The sequence below is a fragment of the Onychostoma macrolepis genome, chromosome 24 (genome assembly GCF_012432095.1).
Source record: "Onychostoma macrolepis isolate SWU-2019 chromosome 24, ASM1243209v1, whole genome shotgun sequence".
NCBI classification, from domain to species: domain Eukaryota; kingdom Metazoa; phylum Chordata; class Actinopteri; order Cypriniformes; family Cyprinidae; genus Onychostoma; species Onychostoma macrolepis.
Genome location: NC_081178.1, coordinates 19,662,386 through 19,678,870, shown reverse-complemented (window position 1 = coordinate 19,678,870; position 16,485 = coordinate 19,662,386). Strand labels below are relative to the sequence as shown.

The window sequence follows — 16,485 nt, the reverse complement described above, 5'->3', positions numbered from 1 at the left end:
GATCTAAATTGGGGTCTCCATGATTTTAAAAAGCCGACCTTCTGATCATATAAACATTTCATACTACTGATGTTTGTTTATTTTTCTGGTAATTTAATTTTCCTGTTAATTTATCAAGTTTGTCCTTTTATTTATTCCGTTTACATGTAAAAGCATTAGAAACATCAAAACCATTTTAAATACATAAAGAGTATAAACACCCACATTTATTTATTTTTAAATAAGTGCGTTGTAAGTTTTGCAGTGTCAGTGTTTTTTTTTTTTTGGTTTTACTAGCAAGTTGTGGGGAATCATTATTTTAACCCTTGTGAAAGAAGTACACTTGCACATACTTTTAAAAAGAAAACTTATTATGGAAATAATATGCTTTAAAAGAATATTCAGTGTGAACTGAATGCAATGCAGACACTTTTATTACATGCTATATAAATGAAAATATTTTATATATTATCTTTTTTGACCCATATAGGACTTAATACATCTTTATATGTAATTAATTCTATTGTCTTTGAAATATGGCCCAAAAAAAATAAAAAAAATAAAATTATATATATATATATATATATATGGCGAAAAAGCATTCATGGGAAACTAAAATATATATTAATGTAATTTCTATTGAAATTTGTATGTCATATATTTAAATATATTTGAAATTACACATTTGTAATGATGCTGAAGTTCAGTCCATTTAAAATCTAAAAGTGCAAATTTTATTACAAAGTTCGCTTTTTTTAAAGTGGATTTCATGAAATTTACTCTCTAGAAGTACATTCTATTTCATCTATCTATCTATATATCTATATATCTATCTATCTATCTAGTCATCCAGCTAAGGTCCTAGGTTTTTCAGTCCATGCCTAGTGACATCTGTAAAATAGCCTTTGTGATGTCTGATGTCAGTTTTTTTTTTATATTGTGTTATTCCGAATTATGTATAGTGTAGTATTTAACATTTCCAACCAAAAATACACCTATAATCCTGAATAATCTTTTCTCTCTACAGTCAGTCTTTCCCATCCTTGCCCTCACATACAGTTTTATTTGTAAAGTGACTTTGCTAAGATAATGTGAAACTTCTATTTACAGTGCAGAAGTGTCCACGTTATTTTAAGTGACTTACCCCCAGGACGGCATCCACAGCAAAGACCGCCAGAGGGTCCAGCACTGTCCACACCGCCGCAGCCATGATAAACTTTGACAGGAAGGAGGGCGGTGAGCCAAACGCTAGCTGACAGCCCCATCTGATCAGGAGCAGCAGTAGCGTAGCTGCATTCAAGGTCAGGGGGCCCAGCAGCACCAGCAGAACCTCCTCCAGGGTAGACAGCAGCGAACCCTGATAGACCAGATCCACCGTGTGTGCACCCAACCCAAATCTGCCCAGAGAGAGACATGATGAGAAGTTGATTTAGCCTACAACGTACGATAATCAAATAAAAAATAAATGAGAAATTTGCATATGACAGTTATTGTGAACTAAAGTAATTCCAAATTACAGTATGTGCTGTGGTTAAGCAGGATGTAAAGTAAACCTGAGTTATCTGTTTATACATTTATAACAACAATGAAGAAGTTGGAAAAAAGGAAGAAAAAAAAAGAAAAAAAGAAAAACAATGGTAAGGGCAATTCTAGACCCTTTTTATGGGTGCTTCGACCCCCGTCAGTCTAAAACTATAACTGAATGATCAGGCCAGTGCTGCTTCCTAAGAAAGTTTATTATTTTCACATATTTTTAAGTTTTGTCAGTTTAAACATTCAAGTGATTTAAGCAATTCAAGCACAAGATGGCATGAAAGAAAAGTCAATGCGGTAATCACACACCATGACAAATTGTTTCTGTGTGTGCACAGAAAGCCTCTCAGACAGCATGTGAGTACCAAAAAGTTCTTAATGAATATCCATATGAAAATATCGGATGTGTGTCAATATAAACAAATCTGTGCATTAGATCTTAAAGTGACAACAGCCACATGTCCCTTCTGTATCTTATGTTAATAATGTTAATCAAACAACAAAAGAAAAAGACAGGTTTACTCACTGCTCTTCACTAAACCACTTCTGTAGCTTTAATAGGTATCTGTGTATTTACTTCATACAGTAATACAGTTTTCACAGGCACTCTGTACAAGTACTATTTATTTAATTTGTATCTTTGTTGTATTGTATTTATTTGTGCTATTGCTTGTAATGTGTTATCTAATGCTTGCTTACTTGACTTTAATGTTTGAACTTTATATTAGCTAGGCTAGTATTAGTATTTGCTATTAACGTAAATTAGAGTTAAGAACAGTGAAATTCCACTGGAATCCAAACTGTCTGTATTGTAAGGTTACATAGGTCAAAAAATAATGAAAGCAATAAATTTATTTATTTATTTAGGCAGGGCCAGTGAATGTTTTGGCAGGGCAAGTAAAATATCTGATCTCCTGGCCTGACCAGGCCAGTAGAAAAACTCCTTAATGTTGAGTCCTGAGTCAATATTTTAGTTTTTTAGCTAGTTAGCAATAATACTTGTTGATAACAACAATATGATGACCTTTTTCCAGTTAGTCAAACAGTAGCCTGCATGTGTACTAATTTGAACTTTACTGCAGACTGGTATCTGACTCTTTATCATTATATAACTTATCAAATGTTTATATTGACTTGGTAGCTATTTTAGTGGTATGCTACTTTTGACTTTATAGCAATATAGTGGTGCCGATTTACAAAGAGGCAATGGTAACATTTTGCTACACATTCTCACCGAGGGCTAAGCTCCCCTGAGGATGAAATCCTAGAACCGTCACTGAACGTCCGCACAAAATAAAGCAAAATGAAATGTCTAAGAATTTACGCCGATGTGAAGTGTGTTTTTTCTTTCTTTTTACATAAACTTTCATGTCTTTCCTAATCTACCATCATCTCTCTGCTCATTAATCCCTCTCTACCGTTACCTGAGAATCTTTTGCACTCTTCATTTCACCTATTCGGCCCATTTCTGCTGCACATGTTCACTACACCGGATGTTCTAGCATTCTCTCAAGCATTTAAATCGTGTGAAACTTTCCAACACTGACTGTACATTATATCCCTCTTTTTAATAAGGTTTAATTTTTAAGATGATATTTTTGATTGATAGTCAAATTTAAATTCGATTCAATTAAACTCAATTCAACTTCACTCAGTTTTGTTATATTTTATTCAGTCTGAGATTCAGTTTGATTTGACTCAAGATTCAGCTTGATTACAATGCATTCAAGATTCAATTTCATTTGATTTACTTTTATTCTGTATGTAACAGAATCAGATCTCTAATTGTCAAATATGATACGCACTTTTTCTACTTGTTCTTTCTGCTTTAGGATGCTGTAAATTACGTCAGCAGATCTAGCCACCTAACACAACTCACTCCAGCGTTTACAACAGGACCTGTGTTGGTAATGAAGAGTTTTTCCACATGCTTGTGGTGCAATAAAATCCACAGAACACATGTTGTTGTGTAGACGGGTGGGACTCATTTGGCACTGCGAGGTTGTGTGCTGATTTTGGAGTGTGTTTGTGTGTGTAGGAGTGGAGGGGGGTGGTATTTGTGAGAATGCTGGGGGTAATGAAATGTGCGTGGGGTAGAGGGAGAGAGAGACGCTAATGACTGCGGGGCGTGCTAGTGTGTGTGTGTGTGTGTGTGCTGTCAGTTTGCAGCTGATCTCTGACCGCTACTGTGGTCACCAGCCTGTAGAGAAACGCTCGCAGCGGACAAATGGACAGACATGTGGAACATGTCATGAGCCTATGACCCCAGCTCTGTGTTTTCCACTTGTTTCTCCCTCATCTGTCCTTCTCTGCATTCTTCTTATCTTCTGTCAGTCGTTTTGTGCAATTTAATGATCGGATTTGTTTGGCAACAGCATAACTTGGTGCGTAAGAATATTCACTGAATGACTCCTGGATGATAAATTAAATTAACACCACATGCAAAATAGAACCACGCTGCGGTATCACACAGGGTTTATGATGAAACGCTGTCCACACAATAAGAGAAGATAAATTCTTTCCAAATAATGCACACTTAAAGGCCCGTACCCCCGCATGTTAAAATCAACTGACTTTCCCCTCATGAGGTAGTTAAAGTTTAGACAAGTCTTGTAAAAGAATGTGCATGTGTGTGCGTTTGTTTGCATGCATATAAATGCACACACATGACATACGACAACAGCGCATGAATCACCTGCATGCATATTTGTGTGTATGAGTGTGTGTTTCCAGTGAATTATTGTAAGTAGACATTTGTAAAGGTCAGCATATCGTCTCCTGGAATATTTCTGCATGTATTTGTGTGTTTGGAATAATGATGAGCTTGTGTTTGCGAATGATTGTTCTGTGCGGAGGGTCATGTATGTCTCACCTGTTGATGGGGATGTGTTGAGCCTGCAGGAAGAGCCACTGGCTGCAGTAATGAAGGTACAGACGGGGAAACCACATTACGCCAAACAGGAGAATGGTCAGACTGATCTGAGACAGATGAGGACGTGGATGGCAGGACAAACCAAGTAGTGACGGGAGGAGACGCACAGCCAGACGTGTCCTCTCGCCCGTTCCACAGCACACAGCGGCAGACCTTTGCTGATTGTGGTGCTTAGATCTGGGGACAACACGCATATGGGTGATTCTGTAAGCAGTGCAAAAATAAATAAAATAAAGGCATAAATAGAGTTTTTTCCCATTTCCCCACACACGAGGAGTTAATGTGGACAAATTTAGATACATCTAAGATACATTTAATTCATCTGATTGAAAGAGTGTGATTGTATAATCACTTAATTATCATATTTGGTCACCATACAATGAATCGTATGCAATTCATGAAATTTAAGACCAAAAACTTAAAATTAAACTTTAATGTTTGTCACTACTGCAATGCAATACAAAACTGCCAAATTCCCTTATATTTTAATCAAAATCTCCTTATATTGTAAAAATAAAAAACATTTTCTGTAAAGCTGCTTTGAAACAGCATGTATTGTTAAAAGCATGATAATAGATATTAATTGAACTGAATTATTTGAGTGTTCATGGGGTTTTGGGGACAAAATTGATTAAAAACACATCATAATACAGGTCTGTGGTTAGTTCATTAATCCTTGGCTATTTTTTTGTTAGTTGTGATATGGACAATGTGCAGTGGTAATGATGCATTTCTGAAAGGAGAAAAAAGGAGAAAATGTCATTTTCATTTTCACAACTTTGACCATATATACAGTTTGTACACACATAAAAAGTGTAATATTTTAAAACAATACAGTTTGAAATAACTGTTGTCTATTTTAATAGATTTTAAAATGTAAATTATTCTGTGATGGCAAAGCTGAATTTTCTGCAGACATTACTCCAGTATTCAGATCACATTATCTTTCAGAAATCATTCTAATATGATGATTTGATGCTCAATATACTATTTTTCATGGAATATTTGTGGAAAACGATGCATTTTTTTCATGATTGTTTGATGAAGAGAAAGTTTAAAATAACAGCATTTAATTGAAATATTTCTACATTTACATTTATTCATTTATTTTGTCCAATGAAACTTGCGAATAAGGAATATAACAAGCAATTCATCTTAATGATGCAATAAACATGAAAAGTGCTAGTAATACAAAGTTTCAGTGCAACATTCAAGAAATCACAACTGGCTGAAATATGAAATATAACATCTACATCACTAAAAGATTCACACTACACCAAAACGCCTTTCTGTATATTCACAACACACTAGACAGAGTTAATGTGTCAGGGACGCATCCCTGTCAAGCTGCATTACGCCACCGCGGCAAATAAATCCTGACTTGCATCCCCTCTCTAATGAACGTATCAATGATATATGAACAGATGTATTTTTAGCCGCCTGCGCAGACTGGCTTTTCTAGAGAGAATGTCTAATGCAATGTGAAATCTGTTATTGCCACAAAACTGATTTTTATTGCCATAGCTCCATCTCTTGAGGTTTGTTTTAAAGAAAGTGTGACATGAGAGCATGTACTTGAAATGTGAAGCAAAAAAAGAGGAAGGTAATGTGTTAAATTCATCTGTGGTGTTACTTTTAAAATTTGTACTATTGTTGGCAGTCAGGGTTTGTGATTAGAACAAATCTCTAATTACACTTCGGCTTGTAACTCATCCCTAAATGTTTGTATCATGGACATGAGTGTTATCACAAATTATGTGGATGTTTGAGATGTGCAATTTTTCGTTTGCAAGCAATCAAATAAGAAGGATTTTTAATGATACAATATGTGGGGAGAAAACGCACACACACACACACACACACACGTTTGTTTCTGTGAATTTTGGGGACTTTCCATAGACTTCTATTACTTTTATACTGACCAAACGATAGTTTTTATCCCACTAACCCTAAACCTACCCCTTACAGAAAACCTGTTTGCATTGTTACACTTTCAGATAAACTTAATTTACTATTTTTAATATTTCTTTTCCCTTGTTTTTGTATTTTTAATTTATTTTTTTTATGTAGCATAAACAAGTACACACACACATTTGACTTTTTGCAAAACACAAGACACAATTCTCTATGTACTGCAACACACAAAAATCTAACCGGAAGTATCTTGATCTCCTTTTTCAAACACACCCAATCAAAATGCCACACTTATTCATCAGTGCTTCACATCAACTCCTCACATGTGCAAACACTCATTGCTTACTTAATACCAACCAATCATGGCTTTAGAATAGGCCTACAAATACACATCTACACATGGTTGATGTATTTATTTTCTTTCATACTCTGTAATTCTTTATGAACAACCACAAATGCTTACAGTAAAAAAAAACTTGCCAATAAAAAAAGTGTCAATATTTTGTGTGGCCACCATTACTTTCCAGCACTGCCTTAACCCTCTTGGGCATGGAGTTCACCAGAGCTTCGCAGGTTGCCAATGGAGTCCTCTTCCACTCCTCCATGACGACATCACAGAGCTGGTGGATGTTAGAGACCTTGTGCTCCTCCACCTTCCATTTGAGGATGCCCCACAGATGCTCAATAGGGTTTAGGTCTGGAGACATGCTTGGCTAGTCCATCACCTTTACCCTCAGCTTCTTTAGCAAGGCAGTGGTCATCTTGGAGGTGTGTTTGGGGTCGTTATCATGTTGGAATAGAAGGGAGGGGATCATGCTCTGCTTCAGTATGTCACAGTACATGTTGGCATTCATGGTTCCCTCAATGAACTGTAGCTCCCCAGTGCCGGCAGCACTCATGCAGCCCCAGACCATGACACTCCCACCACCATTCTTGACTACACACTTGTCTTAGTACTCCTCACCTGGTTGCCACCACAAACATATTTGGTTCAGATGGTGTCAAGCGTGTAGCTTGGTCTCATCAGACCACAGGACATGGTTCCAGTAATCCATGTCCTTAGTCTGCTTGTCTTCAGCAAACTGTTTGCAGGCTTTTTGTGCATCATCTTTAGAAGAGGGTTCCTTCTGGGACGACAGCCATGCAGACCAATTTGATGCAGTGTGCGGCGTATGGTCTGAGCACTGACAGGCTGACCCCCCCACCCCTTCAACCTCTGCAGCAATGCTGGCAGCACTCATACGTCTATTTCCCAAACACAACCTCTGGATATGACGCTGAGCACGTGCACTCAACTTCTTTGGTCGACCATGGCGATGCCTGTTCTGAGTGGAACCTGTCCTGTTAAACTGCTGTATGGTCTTGGCCACCATGCTGCAGCTAAGTTTCAGGGTCTTGGCAATCTTCTTATAGCCTACGCCATCTTTATGTAGAGCAACAATTCTTCTTTTCAGATCCTCAGAGTTCTTTGCCATGAGGCGCCATGTTGAACTTCCAGTGACCAGTATGAGAGAGTGAGAGCGACAACACCAAATTTAACACACCTGCTCCTCATTCACACCTGAGACCTTGTAACACCAACGAGTCACATGACACCGGGGAGAGAAAATGGCTAATTGGGCCCAATTTGGACATTTTCACTTAGGGGTGAACTCACTTTTGTGACCAGCGGTTTAGACATTAATGGCTGTGTGTTGAGTTATTTTGAGTGGACAGCAAATTTACACTGTTATACAAGCTGTACACTCACTACTTTACATTGTAGCAAAGTGTCATTTCTTCAGTGTTGTCACATGAAAAGATATAATAAAATATTTACAAAAATGTGAGGGGTGTACTCACTTCTGTGAGATACTGTATATGATATATCCAAAAATATAATATTATGGCAAATGAGTTTGCAACATAAGACAAATTATTTATTTTGAGATGTGTTTGTGATATTTTGAAAGCAGTGATTCATTTTGCAAGAGATGCGAGGCATTTTGCATTTTAAGTGTGCAATTCTTGGATTTGTGTGTAAAGTTTTGGAAAAAAAAAAAAAGAGGAAAAGTTTTGAAAATGCGTTTAAGCAGTTGAAAGACAAGAGCAGTGTTAAGTGTGGCGTACAGAGGAGCAGGTCATTACGTGTGTTGGCAGGATAGATGGGCAGTAGGGTGGGATTGATTTATGGCCTGATGCCTGTAAGGCAAAGCACAGCAATCCTGGGAACTATCTGTGCCTTCAGTTACAGATTCAAAATCTGGAGTCACTTAAAAGCTGGACGTCTTCTTTATTTGCAGAATTAAGTTATTTGCTGTCACTTTTTTCTGATTTGGACTAAAGACATTGTTTTGTAAATGTGCCAGAGCCACTTTCTACCCCCTCTATCAGTGAACTTACAGAGTCACATAAAGTGTTAAAGAAGGAGCAAAATGAAACCAGAGGTGATTTTATAAAATAAATAAATAAATAAAAAGGTGAAAGCAAAAAAAAAAAAAAAGAACCATATGCTGACTTTATAAGATAAACCATTTCATCCCAAATGTAAGGCATCATTACATGTATCCTTCACATATAAAGCGATCCTAAAATGAATTACAATATATACAGTATTAATATATATCATTAATGCATAATGTATTACTTTTTTCATAAAGTGTGCCTTAATTTTATTATAATTATTTGTAATATTTTGTTTGAATTCCCAGTAATAATAATAATAGTAATAATAAAACTGTTATAAAAACTTAATAAAAAAATAAAAAAATAAAAACTGCTAACGTGACAGCACAGAGCTGATTATTTTTATTTAATGTTTGTGTAAAGATCTATCCTGAAATTGTTCTGTATGAGTCTAATGTCTCTGTATTCTAAAGCAGGGGTAAGCAATATCGGTCCTGTGCCGATGTCCTGCAGAGTTTAGCTCCAATCCTGAAAAAAACCTCACCTGCCTGTAGCCCTAGTAATTCTGAAGACCTTGAATAGCTTGTTCAGGTTTGTTTGATTAGAGTTGGAGCTAAACTCTAAAGGACAGCGTCACTCCAGGACCAACGTTGCCTACCCCTGTTCTAAAGCATTAATACAGAAATGAACATGATCATCGAGCCAAACAGAAACTCTTTATTTCACCCCAGCTGAACTTAATGTCAGCGGAGTGTTTGTGTCTGCATGTGTGATAGGTGGAAAATAGCTGTGCGTGGTGATTGATAGCATAATGTAAGATTTGGTATAGTCAAAGTGTATATCTTAATAACCTTTTCCACAGGGTTGAGTTTAACACAACTGATGGCAAGCGGATAACGTTCACTTTACAGCGAGGAGTGCAGCTTTGATGTCAGATGATCTGAAGCAATGTGGAAATGCAGAAAGACAGCAGGCCTTTATTCTGAACGTTAGGAGTTATCATAGAGAAGAGAACAGCACTATAGACACGTAATAAGAATATTCATATATCTATACGAACAACAAAATCTCACATGGCCACACATTTTCATATAGAACTACATGTACCTTTGAAACCGAGCGCACAATCACAAATGAAGGCTGTTTGTGATAAGTATGCCACAACAATCAGCTACTGATAAACATGGACTGTTGAAACACCAAGCAAAATAATGCATGCCATAATAATTTGGTCACATCGGCCTGGGCCTCAGCGCCATCAGTAAGATTCACTGTAACTTGATGCTTCAGTGTGTCAACAACTGGATGTGATGTAACCAAATTTAAATCTTAAAATGCCCCCAGCACATAATAAATAGCCTAATAATCAATAATCATTGTGCTGTTTAAACCAACAGTCCCCAGATGCTGTTAAAAGCAACACTCTCTTTTCCCACAAAGCCACAGATCATTTCAGCGCAATTTGGATATCATTCTCTTTGGCCGCTTGCATCCTGTTTTCCACAAATATTTTACAATACAATGCAGATTTATATCTTGCCTTGTTTTTCCATAATTATCTTCACATCTCAAGCTTTTATAAGAAAGCCCATTTCCCCATTTCTGGCAGGGCAAGATGCACATAAATGTGTTTCATTGAGAAAAAGGCAGCAAGAGGCGATTCGGGGTGTAGTAAAAGAGAATTACTGCCGCAGAATTAGAATACGGCTCATAATTAGAATAGGAATTTTGCCACTGCCAAATTATCAGAATTATTTGCAGCTGAGAGCAGAGGGGAGATGGGCGCTGGGGTACTTTAACCTAATCGAAAGCAGGAAAAAAAAAATGTGTTCCACTTAATTAGCGGATCTCGTTTGACTAATAGCTAACCGCTCCTTTTTTTAATGCAGTGAAGTTCCTACATATGAGAAAAGTGCTCGAGTCTCTATAAAAACTGAAACATGGAGTATGCGAATGTTTCAAACACTGATTCACCCCTCCAGTGTTCTGGCTCTTAGGCCCAAACACACTTCCACACCCCATGTACGCAAGGAAGCCGAGTTCAAGCCAGCGGAACATGTGTGTGTTTATAGGCCGGTTGCGTCTGTCGGTAGGGAATCTCACATGGTAATGCCCAGACCCACTGAGTCTAATAAACACAGTGGAAACATGAAGTCTGTGAATGCACCTGGGATCCACTGAGAGCGATTATGAGCAGGTTATTCAGCAGAACCTGGGCACAATATTTCTTACTTTCATAGCATAAGTTCAGTGCTTCCTAGTGCTGCAATGGTGGATTTCAGCAGGAAATGAGTCAATCAATTAATGGGATCTTGAACATCCGAACCACTAAAATAGGCAAATAAACAAACTAAAGCCTGCCCAGAACCAGAAAATGTCAGTTCTTTAAACTGAAATGTGTCTATTTTGCAAAAGTGGCCATAAACTCCACCTAAGACCCCACAACAACAACAAAAAAATGTGGTGTGTACATATTTGGATTATCTTTATAAAAAAAATACTTTTTACATTTACATGAAACAGCATTGTTTGTTAAACATTTTGTATTTGTACGCCCTACCAGCCACAGAAGACGGCAACTTTTTTAAATTAAATTTGATATTATGATCTTCTTATAAGTTTAATAATGGTACAGCTACTTTCGCCGCACATATTGTTTGTTAAAAAGTAAAAGACTTATCTGATTTATCTGTTTGTGGTTTATGAAGGAATATAAAACCTCATCTCCCCTACTGCTGGTAGTTATGTTGTATAGACCAATTTGGTGTTTACAGTGATGACGTTTTTTGTGGGTGGAGCCTATCTGGTGGCAGAAAATGACAGTTTTCAAGTGGCAGTCTATAGAAACCATGGAATGAAAGAGGTAAACTTGAGTTTATATTTAAAAATTCTGACTTTATTCTTGCACTTCCGAGATTATATATTCTGATAAGAAAAATCAACTGGTCATTCTCTCTTTTGAGTTTATATCCCACACTTCTGGCTTTGTTTCCCCCTCAGAATGGACAAACTTGCTATTGTTGAGTTAAATCGAATTATACAGTCCGAAATACGAGATATAAAGTTGCATTTGTAAGAAAAAAAAGTCTCAAAAAAGAATTGTGAGACAAAATAAGTAACGTTAAAATGTAAAATGTTATACAGTAGGTTTAAATAGTATTTCATGCTGTAACTGTAGAGCAAATATAATATATTCCCTTTCAGTCGGTCACTCCGAGTCACGTCGGGTGACCGACGAATTGGGATCTCGCTTAGAGAGACCAATCCACTTCGAGTGTAACTAAACGAGCCAATGCACATTGGCATGCGATTATTGCATCCAGCTGCCGCTGATCACAGCGTGAGTATAAGTAGGCAGCAGGTGCAGCGCATATTCAGCTTTTCGCTTTCGGAGCCGAGCGGTTACATCGTTCTGCTCCTGACTAGGGATGCAGCGATTTACCGGTTTTACGATTAACCGCGCTTTAAAACGTCACGGTTAATTAATCGTAAAGGCTCCGCTACACCGAGTGTTTCTGTTGTATGGAATGGAACTGTTGAAACATGAGCAAAACGAAAACAAAGTTACACTAGCGGTGCACCAGCTTAAAATGCCGTGCTTATCAGAGACACGGAGGCTACTAGATTAACTATGATAGAGGAACCAAACAGCGATCCTTTATTTCCACCAGAGAAATGACTGAAGTCGATAGTGTGGGACCATTTTAAATTTGGGTACATCAATATTGCCGTAAAAATCGCTGTTAAAGAGTGAATACATAAGGGATAATGCACAGCTAGCCAACCTGTTCTGGCTGTGCAATAAACGATTTTAATGCACGACGTGAAGGCGAGGACCACCTGACGCGACGTTCGTTAGCTCGAACATTCTGCCGCTTCAGAGATGAAATAGTGCAGTGAGAGAGAGCGCGAGCGCGTGTGTGAAGCGCGCGCAGTCAGCGGAGGCTCGTGAAGCGGAGCCAGGCGCGAGTATAAACGAGGCTTTAGCCTACCTGCATCTGCGTCACTACAAACAATGAAGATTTGAGTTTAGTTATTTAAACAGTCATTTTACCCCCTCTTTGCTGATTAATATAATGTAGCGATCCAGTATCTAAGCTATTTTATTAATGAAAGTCGCTGGGCAGCGTTGACAACATGTTTCTGTCCTCCTAAATGTTTGTGGGCAGCTCGATCTCGATCTCACAAACCAAAATAATAGACATGATTTTCTCAGGCCTTATGTAAAATCAGATGAATAAAGATTATTAAAATGAATAAGTATTGATGACAGTTGATTACAATAATAGTTTAGTTTATTCCCCTCATTAGTAACAGTGTCCTCTGTGGGATAAATAAAGTTAATATTAGTCATATATTAATAATACTTCATTAATATTGTGATTTATCATCCCTGTTATAGTATTATTCATAAGTCAATTTATTTTTCACCATCTTTCCAAGTTCTGTACCTCAGGTCCAAAAGAAATGTATAAAGAATGAAATGAAAACATCAAATACATTTGTTATTTTCAAAATGGAAATACTTACATGGATATTTACAGAGCAGAGGTCACCTTTTTTAATTCCAATAGGAGAGATGGACTTTTTTTTTTCTTTAGTATTATTATTTTGTGCTGTATTATTGGTCACTGTGTTATTTCTGTTTCAAAAGGCAGCAATAAATAACACTTTAATATCTAAAGAGTGTTTATGTGATTTCATGTTGTGAAATGAATAAATGCATAATAATCGTAATAATCGTGAAACCGTGATTATTCCTCAGACTATAATCGTACCAACAAAATCTATAATCGTTGCATCCCTACTCCTGACTTCTGCTGACGAGTGAATTCAACGAGTTGAGCATGCTCTTTGGAAGACTCTCGTGCTGGTGGTACGGCGCTACAGCGGCGGTGGTTCTTCCCGTGTCGAGTGGATTGCACACATCAGGTTGCACTACCCCCTGTTTGTGTTGCAGGCGACCATCTCCCCTGTGTGCTTCAGCACGCTAAAAGAGCTTTTTCCCTAAAAGAGCATTCACGGGTGCGTCTTTTTAAAGACGACGTTGCATCTGGCAAACTTGACGTTACGTCTTTGTAAAGACGAGTTGGGTCTTGCTACAGCCAACGTGTCACCCATGCGTTTCTGGATGCGGTCGTTACCTGGCGCCGGGTGATGGTCACGATCGCTGCCTCACGTGCCTGGGCAGTAAGCACGCTGAGGTGGCGTTTGTGGATGACTTATCTTCTCATTGGGAAGGTGATCATCTCGGAGTTGCGGGCCAGGCTCCGTTACCTCGAACAAAGGGGCGGAGCCCTGTTGCCTCTGCCTCGATCTAGCTCTCGTTCTGGCTGCAGACAGGCGAGGACTACTTCAGGCGGTTGCACGGGTGGTCTGAGGATTACAGTGGTGGCAAGCCCTCCAGGGAACCAACCCTCGAGGGATCATCGCTCCTCTTGCGCTCCGAAACCAGTGAGCTGCCAATGGAACATGCTGGCGGAGCGTACCAGCAGTATCCTTGGCGCTCCTTCCGACGACCGGATGTCGATCGCTACATCGGAGGGTGAGCCGGAGCTTCCTGGGGAAGAAGATTCGGTTGCGCTGCTGCTCCGGCAGTGGCAATGCCTGAATCAGACCCGGAAATGGCGGCTATGCTTTCCCGGGCCGCTGAGAGGGTAGGGCTCTAGTGGAGACCTCCACCGTGTCCCGAGCCCTCGAGGTTGGACGACTGGTTCTCGGGGTAGCTTGTGCTGGTTCTCCGCAACCTGCCCCGGTGCCTCTCTTCCCGGAGGTGCATGGGGAGCTTACCAGGTCGTGGATGGCAACTTTTACTGCAGCTAGGGGGTATACGGGGGTCCCCCCGGTGGAGCGGTCGGTTGCGATGCAGTTGTGTCCTAATACCGCCTCCACCCAGCAGGGCAAACCGTGCCTCCTCTTCCGGGCCTGTAGGTATTCGTCTGGTCTGTCCGGCGATGCTTATGTGGCCTGTGGACAAGCTGCCTCCACCTGACGCTACGGCGTTACTGCAGGTTCTTCAGGCTAAAATCACTGGGGGACGTGCACGAGGGTGGTCACGATCCGGAAGTTCTGAAAGAGCTTTGTACCGCTACTGACCTCGCGCTACGAGCGATGAAGGTCACTGCGCAGTCTCTGGGTCATGAGATGTCCACACTTGTGGTCCAGGAGCGCCATCTCTGGCTGTGTCTGGTTGACATAGGGACACCGACAAAGTTCGGTCCCTCAAGGTACCTGTGTCCCAGACTGGCCTCTTCGGCGACGCAGTCGAGAACGTGGCCCAGCAGCTGCTGCCTCACCGGTTCGCCGGCTGCAGCGCCCCAGACTGCTCGTCGCCGAGGGCGGCCCCTGCGTCAGCCTCTGCTCCCACACCGCATCCGCAGCAGCCTCCAGATGCGGCGCCATGGAGCTGGGCATAGGCAGGCCGCCCTGGACCCCGTCAAACCTGGGGGTGCTCTGAAGAGCAAAAGGCACGGGACGGGCGACCCAGAGAGAGAGGGAACTACTTCGGGAGATGGTGGATGCACCTCTCCCTCCCCCGGAGGAGGGCCGGGTGGAGAAATATTTTTCAAAAAAAAAAAAAAAAAAAGGATCTCTTTTCTCGGTATGGAGTTGGATTCGGTCAACCAGACAGCATGCCTCACACAGGAACGTGCTCAGTCGGTGTTGAACTGCTTGAATACGTTCAAGAGCAGGACGGCGGTCCCACTGAAACAATTTCAGAGGCTCCTGGGGCATATGGCAGCTGCAGCGGCAGTCACACCGCTGGGGCTGCTTCATATGAGACCGCTTCAACACTGGCTCCATGGCTGAGTCACGAGGTGACTCACCGGGTCCAAGTCACACCAGCCTGCCGCCAAACCTTCACCCCGTGGTCAGACCTCTCATTTCTCCGGGCATTTCATACACGGATGCCTCCACCACCGGCTGGGGGGCCACGTTCGACGGGTTGAGCAAGCCCCCAACTGCACTGGCACATCAATTGCCTAGAGTTGCTGGCAGTACGCCTGGCCTAGAATCGTCTCAAAAGGCGCTTACGAGGCAAGCACGTGCTCGTCCGCACGGACAACACTGCGATCGTTACGTACATCAACCGACAAGGTGGTCTGCGCTCCCGTCGCATGTCGCAACTCGCCCGCCACCTCCTCCTCTGGAGTCAGAAGCATCTGAGGTCGCTTCGGGCCATTCACATTCCGGGCTTGCTCAACCGGGCAGCCGACAAGCTGTCACGAGCTGCGCTCCCCGGAGAGTGGAGACTCCATCCCCAGACGGTCCAGCTGATTGGAGACGTTTCGGACTCGCTCAGGTAGACCTGTTCACTTCTCTAGAGACCTCTCATTGCCAGTTGTTTTACTCCCTGACCGAGGGAACACTCGGCACGGACGCACTGGCACACAGCTGGCCGAGGGGCCTTCGCAAGTATGCGTTTCCCCCAGTGAGCCTTCTTGCACAGACACTGTGCAAGATCAGGGAGGACGAGAAGCAGGTCCTGCTCATGGCGCCGTACTGGCCCACTCGGACTTGGTTCCCGGAACTGATGCTCCTCGTGACAGCCCCTCCTTGGCAGATTCATCTGAGGAAGGATCTACTGACTCAGAGACGGGGCACCTTATGGCACCCGCGTCCAGACCTCTGGAAACTTCATGTCTGGTCCCTGGACGGGACGCGGAGGTTCTAGGTGACCTACCCCAGGAGATAGTTGACACCATCACTTCGGCGAGAGCACCGTCTACAAGACATGCTTA

At 41.0% G+C, this 16,485-nt stretch overlaps 1 protein-coding gene across 4 annotated transcripts in view; it reads right to left on the bottom strand.

Annotated features, from left to right (window-relative positions):
• The window catches only part of ofcc1 (orofacial cleft 1 candidate 1), a 122,969-nt gene that overhangs the window by 31,346 nt on the left and 75,138 nt on the right, over positions 1 to 16,485 (bottom strand). For all 4 annotated transcript variants that reach the window (XM_058765691.1, XM_058765693.1, XM_058765694.1 and 1 more), the window contains 2 exons: positions 4,385 to 4,621; positions 1,124 to 1,376 (listed from right to left, as the gene is read on the bottom strand). In XM_058765691.1, coding sequence (XP_058621674.1) covers positions 1,124 to 1,376; positions 4,385 to 4,621 — 490 coding nt within the window. The remainder of the gene's footprint in view (positions 1 to 1,123; positions 1,377 to 4,384; positions 4,622 to 16,485) is intronic.